The sequence below is a fragment of the Rhipicephalus sanguineus genome, chromosome 2 (assembly GCF_013339695.2).
Source record: "Rhipicephalus sanguineus isolate Rsan-2018 chromosome 2, BIME_Rsan_1.4, whole genome shotgun sequence".
Classification (NCBI taxonomy): Eukaryota; Metazoa; Arthropoda; class Arachnida; order Ixodida; family Ixodidae; genus Rhipicephalus; species Rhipicephalus sanguineus.
Window position 1 is genome coordinate 60607339 of NC_051177.1, and position 8469 is coordinate 60615807.

General features: G+C 45.5%; 1 protein-coding gene across 1 annotated transcript in view; it reads right to left on the reverse strand.

Moving 5' to 3' along the window:
• The window catches only part of LOC119383087 (23 kDa integral membrane protein), a 21651-nt gene extending 14119 nt beyond the window's left edge, over nucleotides 1-7532 (reverse strand). Inside the window, exon 1 of the mRNA XM_037651080.2 lies at nucleotides 7230-7532. Coding sequence (XP_037507008.1) covers nucleotides 7230-7436 — 207 coding nt within the window. The 5' untranslated portion in view covers nucleotides 7437-7532. The remainder of the gene's footprint in view (nucleotides 1-7229) is intronic.
• Between the last annotated feature and the right edge of the window lie 937 nt (nucleotides 7533-8469).

An 8469-nucleotide genomic window follows, 5' to 3' on the forward strand; every position in this document is an offset into this window, starting at 1 on the left:
TTTCACTACGCATGTAGCCGGATACGTTCACATCGCAGGGTTTCATTAGTTTTGTTGAAGAGGGCTTTCTCTCTACTGCTCTTCACCACGGCTTTGAATTTCAAGTGGCGATAAACATTTATTTCGGATCAGTATCTCTACCGTGTCCCATGCTTTCACCCGATACCCATGGCTGCGGTCTGAAGCGGAAAAAGATAAGCGAGAATTTCTACTTCGGATCTGTCTCGCGAGCGTATTATGATCATTATAAATCGGTGACCCATGCATCGTTCTATAGGTCGCAATCGCGGACCGCTGTACACTGGGTGTCTGGCGAAATTTTTGTTCGCTTCGTTTTCTGACTTGGTTTAATAAGAAAATGAACCAAAATAACCGGGATGTGCATATAATACGTAACCAACGTACATATGCAGATATGCATGTTAGTTGTAACGAATTTATGATTTTGGGACAGCCCGCTCTTGTGTAGTCAATAAGGTTGGTTGTTGGTAGTCGGTCATTTCTTAATCTCCTCTTAAGTAGCCTGCTTTCGCATACTTTCACGTATGAATAAATAAATAAATAAATAAATAAATAAATAAATAAATAAATAAATAAATAAATAAATAAATAAATAAATAAATAAATACTTTATTACAGACGAGATATTGTGAGTCCAGGCTCAAGAGAGCTTTGTAAACGATCACAAAGAAACGTCTAAAGATGTAATTTTTTTAATAACAAGCTTTCTTTGCCGCTTTCAAAAGACTCGTGATATGCCACTGTTTTACCGGAGTGATTTTAAACATCGACAAGCATTCTCAGTAAGACGCGCCTGACTGACCGCCACTTGCCCTCTCCTCCTCCACCTTTGTAGTTGGGGGAGAGTGTACGAAGCACATACAATGCACGCGCTAAGGTATACAGGCAGTTGCTCATCTAAACAACCCTCCGTCTTCTCCTCAACTTCTGCCTCGTTTGTTTTCCGCTGGTGTTTTATCCATTTTTACAATGTGTCAATAGCCCTGTCCATCGCTTTGTTACACCAGGTGGTCGAAATTACGCTACGGCGTCTCTCATAATCACATCGTGGTTTTGCGACGTAAGAGCCCAGAAATTATTATATCTGCGCAAGTTTCGTTCGTTTCGCATACATGGGAAAAAATGACTCCAATTCGGTGTCGCCGCTTCGCAAACGGCATGACAAAATGAAGTACACTCCCGATAAAGTCACATGCCTGATAAAGTGGGAGCTTGTCGATGCCAAATACTTTACTTGCTTTATACCTATCGCATGTGTACCGAGATAAGGAAATGTGTACATTGTGTATATAGTATCTGTGTGCACTGAACGGTGAACCCTGGTCAATGATCCCATCCGATGCCATTGTTTCAACGCACTGTAGGATTTCATATATGGCGACACACACACACGCACACACACACACACACACACACACACACACACACACACACACACACACACACACACACACACACACACACACACACACACACGCGCGCGCGCGCGCGCGCACGCACGCACGCACGCACGCAGTAGTAGCAGCAGGAGTATTGTTTTGACGTAAGTTCAACTGAACATTAGGAATTAAATGTTGTTTTTTAATATCTTGGCTTTTCCACAGAAGTCACCGAAGACAATACAGCGGCGACATTGACTAGGCATTGCTAATCGCTAAACTGTTTTCGCAGGTATAAATAGAAACCGTCCTTGTTGCGGAAAGGCCTGTGCAGACAAAGGCACGCGAAAGGTGTTCGTCGTCAGCAGAATGCCTTGTCGGGTACGCTAGGGACCGAATTCGTGGTACTGTGTGGGAAGTCATCAGAATCAACGCGATTTCTTCGATAATCTCATTAGCTCGTGCACAAGAAATGGGCGCGCGCATATATATATATATATATATATATATATATATATTCGCGATGGCATTAGTGAGGGCTGATGAGGTCGCTGTCTCGGCCAAGTGGAGCGACATACTTGATCTCGTTCCTGAGAGGAATCTCGAGAGGATGGGTCGGAGCAACCACCACATCGGCACGCTAACCTCTTTACTGATAGCATCGATGACCCCTCCGTTTTTATCTGTGAACACCGAAGGCTGCAGGGGTGTACGTATACTGATAGTACCGGCGGCTCTCAGCTCGGGAGAGAAGACGCCGGCGATGAAATCGCAATGAACCACTCGTAAGCATCAAATACGGTTGCTCAGTTATTGCGTTGCCACTATGCTCGCGTGCAGATGCTTGTTGCTTTTTGGAGGGATTGGGATGTTCAACAAATCCAGCCCCGCGAATGAAATTCATTTATTTCTTTATTCCCCAGGCGTTTTTTTTCTGATACACTAACTTCTTCCGCCACTTCAAAAAGAGTGCTAAGTGTTTCAGTTTAATGCTTCAAAGTACATCACTGCTTCCTAGGTGGCGCTAGGGGCTTTTGTAGACACGGACGGATGGCGGAAAATCAAGCATGTGTTCAATTTACAGATCCGCTATAAAGTAATGAGCGCAGGTCGCACCCGCAACCACGAGCTCATTAGCGCAAGTATATAACCGCGGCGGGTACTGGCCAATAGCGTTACTCAACTTTTGTATTTCCTATTTCTAAATCTTTCTATTAATAGACGGTCGTATATGTGTTCCGTTCCCCGTTGAAATGTCGTTACCGGGACCGGCATTCGACAGTGATGCTGCCTCGTGCCCAGAAGCATGACCGCCTTGGATGCTTGCCTTTTTAAATGACAAAATTTTGTTCACTGGAACTGTTGGAACAAAAAACGTGCACCAAGGTGTGTGCTCTCTGTTTTATTAAAGCGTGAAATAATGCGCCGTGCTTACGATTACAACCTCCCCACTTAATCAGGAAGCTTGATACTCAGTGTGCGTAATTGTGCAAATAATGAATAATATTGTAATGATGTGAACATTTGAAGCTGCGTCGGCTGCGTCGAAAGTACTATTTGAAAGGACAAACGTGCCTTCTAAACGTATCCGCTCTTTCTTCCCTGAGGCACGCACAACTGTAGTGGTTTGCTGATATCCACTTTAATAAAACACTTGCGCCGTTTTTTTTTTTTTTCTGTTTCCTAGAACTGGCCTCACGAACGAGTAATGCGCATGAGATTGTTCACGTTGTGCTTGCTTTTTCACCACAAGCGAAGCAATGTATTATGGAAGCACGGCGCGTGATTACAACTTGTACAAGGAACAGAGAAAGAGAGAGAGAGAGAGACGAATCAGCAATAATAATAAGAAAAAACCATTCGCTTTAGCGTTGCCAGTGCAGCACTTACACGCTTCCTGCCTCCAGTGCGCGCGCGACCGCTAATGCCTTCGTTAATTGTGTTATCCAAATATGGCCGAATGCGAACGCCAGCAAAGAAACGGGTGTACATCCACTCCGTGTGTGCTCGCTTGTGCCGATATAAATAAGAGAACTGCCATCTCTTCCGACTTTTTTTTTTTTTTTTGGTGGGGGGGGGGGCTTCGCGGTTCACCATTATACCACAACCCCCCCCCCCCCCCCCCCCTCGCCCCATCTCTAGGCTGTTGTTGTTTTTTGCTGTAAGCGACTAAATATGGAAGGATAGGTCGCTGCTGAGCCGGCTAGCTCGAATTGTGAAAATATCGGACGAAGGAAAGAAGTGTTAATTTTAAGGGCTCGTTTTTCTTTGTTATACACAATATTAATGAGCACTGACAGACAATAATGCCAAGGAAAGTATAGGGGATGTTATTAGTAGTAAATGTAAGGTAAATGTGAAGAAAGAAAAGTGGACGAAAAGATAACTTGCCGCGGGCCGGAACCGAACCTGCGACCTTCGAATAGCGCGTCCAATGCTCTACCAACAGTTGGTAGAGCATTGGACGCGTTATTCGAAGGTCGCAGGTTCGGTCCCTGCCCGCGGCAAGTTATCTTTTCGTCCACTTTTCTTTCTTCACATTTACCTTACATTTACTACTAATAACATCCCTTATACTTTCCTTGGCATTATTGTCTGTCAGTGCTCATTAAAATATGGGATGTTAGACTTGCAAATGTTGAAAATTGTAAAGGCTAATAACTTTTTATGGCGCTGTAAAAAAAAAAGGAAGTGCAAGTGCAATCCGAGCCACAATGTTCCTGTTCTCATACTAACGCCTGCCAGGTCTTACAGACATATATTTGGATATTTTGTAAGGGTGTGCGAATATTCGAAAATTTCGAATAACGAATCGAATAGCGTTCTATTAGATTCGGTACTTGAACTATCGAATATTTTTCGAATACTTTTCGAATAATCAGCACCGACGGGAAAACCCCAAAGGAACAACACGTTGGAAGAGCAAATGATCATTTTTACTGTTTTAATTAGTGAGTTACCAATACGCATGCAGGTAACGCTTTTACGGGACTATCGAAGCTTTACTCGTCACCGGATGAATGAATTTGGGCTTTCAAGTGTCGCCGAAGTGAATGTGTCCTCAATCCACTATCATTATCATGCGATTCATGATGTTCCTTCATGAACTATTCTTTAACTTTTATGTCTTAGTGTTGCTTAAAGGCTGCTAACAAAATTTCAGCCCGAATACTGAAGTTACTGTAGTATTCACCCCAGAGTTAAAAAAATACCTCGAAGGTTCTAGTCGGTACAGTATACGAGCTTACCTCTGTTCACATAATTGTGGCATGTTTTGTTGGTAACGGTAATGTTACTTTGTTAAAGTATACGAAAATCTGTCTGAAAAAAAAAAGTTGTAGAATTCTAGGCCTCTCTTGAAAATGGTTGCCTTACTATTCGAATAGTATTCGATAAATATTCCTATTCGATTCGGTATGATCACTATTCGATTCGTATTCGAATCGGTGCTAAATTTCACTATTCGCACACCACTAATAATTTGTCATGCAGTGCTCGCTCAATATTTATCTGATGTAATAGACGGATCCGTCAAGCAACGCCGTACTGCTTAGGTTTGTAATACATGCGCGGAAGCTACCGCTCCTGTAGCTTTGATTTCATCGCCACAGAAAGTTGTCCCCGAATATACCGATACGCAGCTTCTATGTAAGCCGAACTTTTTTATGATGCAAAAATTTAATATTTTTCGAAAGTCGATCGAGCTAGACTCTTTTACGACAAATGAGTTATGCGGAAGCCGGCAAGGTGGACAAGTGTTCACGATAGCAAAAAAAAAAAAAATTACACCATCTCCCACTCAATTAAGGGAACCATGAGGGGCTGCGAAGCAGCATTGGGGGCGCTCACCAAGTTTCCGTTACGTTCACTCCGCGTTTCCGTTAGTGTGTGATGTTCGTATTTAATGTTTGTGTTATCATTACGTTGTGTTTGTGCGTTGCTTTCCGTTAGCGCCGAGTGAACGAGTGGCGCCGACGTTGACGTTACAACTCATCTGAACGGGAGCGAAGCGAGAATGACGGAAGCCGACCGAGCGCACGCTCTTACATACACATGAAATGGGTGAGGGAGAGGAGAGAGTGGGTTACAGGCTGTATTTGGCTGCGGCGCGGCTGCATAACGTGGGAGGAGAGGCTGCGACGCGGCTGCAGCGCGGGGGAGGAGAGGAGAGAAGGCGACCTAACACTTGCGTAAAGGAGGAGAGTGGGAGAGAGAGTAGGCGCATGCGCAGTGGAGCGCGGACGCCACGACCGCCGCCGTACACAGCCCCGAGCAAAAGCTGCTTCGCATCTAAAATTGCGATCCATTTTGTTGAAGCATGAAACTACAAAGGAAATTCGTACGGATTTTTCGAAAATAAAGCTGCCGAAAAACTCGTTGTAGTCTTGGATTTGAACGCTGGACCAACGCCTTTTCGTGGCCGTCGCTCTGCCATCTGAATTAACCAGGAGGCTAACAAAACGCAGCACAAGGACGAATTAATCGACAACCCGAACTTTCAACCAGGAAGAATTTTGCGTCATCCGGGAAACTTTCCTTCTGGGACAGCTGTATAAATTTCCTATCTAGTTTCATGGTTCATTAGGGCCCTGGATGGTGATTTCTTTTTTCCGTTGATAAACACCCCTTCGTAGAATAGTCGCATATGCATTCTATATAGGTTCGAAGGCTGATAAAGCTTATGACTCGACGTTGTTTTGAGAAGAATAGCGTAGATCTTATAGATGATGCGAGCTTGATGACTCGTCGGGCAGGAAGTGAGCTGCCACTTCAAAAAAAGTGCGAGGGCGTATCCGCTCGTGTTATTACTGCTGACAGAGGCAAGCGCTCCGTATGAGCTATTGCACAGCTCTCCCCCCCCCCCCCCTCCCGATGCCTCAACTGTTTTGTTTTTTCATAGACTAGACGTAGATCATACAACACAGGTATATAGTGGAGCATAGTGCTACGTAGCACAAACACAGCGTGATACCGCATTAACACCCTCGCATTTCAACAGCTCATTGCCAGCTTTTTAAGTGCTGCTTTCCGGTACTGCAACTTCTTGGATGAAAATTGAGATCTGAAGGCGACGTATATGCCTCGGGAACAATGTCGAGTCACGGTTGTACACGCAGCAGCCGGAGGACGGAGCTAGTCGGCGCACGCCCCGCAGTAATTTATAACGGACGCCACAGTATTTCGATGCTCTTGGTGATGTAAACTGAAGAATCGAATACCAAATTTTCAGCTTATCAATGAGGTGATTCCGCATGCAGGGATGTATGCAGCAGACTGCGTAACAAAAGACTATGCCGCATCGACGCATTATCAGCGATGCCCATGAATTATACAATATCACCAAGTGACAGGAACACAACAATTGATAAAGCGTTAATAAGAAGTGTTGGGTCTTACATCGAAAAACTACGATTTGATTATGAGGGACGCCGTAGTGAAGGGTTCCGGAAATTTCGACCATCTGGTGTTCTTTAACGTGCACCTAAATCTAAGTACACGGGCCTCCGGCATTTCGCCTCCATTACACTGCATATGTTTGGTCCTCGAAAAGACGTGCAAGACACGGCATTACAACTTAACACATACCTACAGCGCACACGAGATGAGAGAGAGAGATGTTATGGGCAACCTGGCCTCCGTATACTATGCTTCACTCTCAGGCGGTGTCAGGAACGTAGATCTTACAATTATGAGGTTTTCAATGCCGCGATATGATTACGGGTCACAGTCTTAGGCACAGAAAAACCGTAAGCATATTCGACGAACAACCGCACCCATGGTAAAATGGGCGTGTTCCGCGCGGCCAAGGGCTCCGTGATGTGTACTTACCCACACGGCGAGGTTGACGATAAAGAGGCAGTACTTCAGGCAGGTGAATCCGCACGGGTTTCCACCGCCGCCGCCGCCTTTCTTTCCGACGTAAACGGGCCGAGTGCGCGAGGACTGCTTCGAACCCGGGGGCGGTGGACCCGGGGGCGCCGAAAGCCGAGGGTCCGGCTCTCCGCCACCGCCACCGTTGTTTCCTCTGTCGGCCATGTTGTTTCTTTCTTGACGACTACCTACACCTCCTCGCGTACTCCTTCGCGCGCGTCGTTCGTTGCAACGGCCGCCGCCTTATCGGCAGTCGCAGCTTATACGTTTGTCTTCTTATCGCTTCAGCCGTGGGGGCGCCCCCGAGAGGACCTTTGGTCAACGCGCGCGCTCGGCGCGAGCATTCCTCCGCGCATACAACGCGTCGTTTTTATGCTAGGCGCACTCTTCCTTGTTTGATGTACACTTTCTACGGAGGGAGCGTGTTTAGAGCTCGTTCTGAACTCCACCGCATGGAGGTGTTTGTGGGAGTACCCAATTTAAATATGTTTCATTATCAAGGCATCGACCTAAATGCGAGGTTGAGGGATGATGCGTACGTTTAAGGCGTCCCAGCTAACGTTTTCAAGCATGTTGTTTGTTTTATTTTGTTATTATTTTCTTTTTATCATTCAAGTAATTTGCACACAATATTTGGGTTGCTAATAACAATAATATCTGAGGTTTTACGTGCCAAAGTGCACGATATGATTATGAGGCATGCCGTAGTGGACGTCTTCGGAAATTTCGACCATCTGATGAGTTCTTTAGCGTGTACTGACGTCGCACAGCACATTGGCCTCTGGCATTTTGCTTCCATCGAAATGCGACCGCCATGGCCGGGATCGAATCCGCGGCTTTCGCGTCGGCAGCCGAGCACTGTAACCACAGTACCACTGAGGCGTACGAAAATTTGAGTTATTGAAATAATGTGACTGATGACCGAACGCTGCATAATTCTTTCAACAATAAATTATGACAGTTTTCTGTTTGTTTCTTCATTAAGTGCGGCTATATGTTAGCTGGGACACGTGGTATAGGGTAAGAGAAAAGAAAAGCGTCTGGAATGATTCACAGCTAGTGTACCCATGAGACCGCGCGTTTATATTTTGATAGACATGATGAAAGAGGAGGTATTCGCACATTTAGGTGGCACCGGCTACTCCATGTCGGCTTGCGGTGGAGTAGTGAACTCTTTGAGCATGGGTGTACCAGTCCA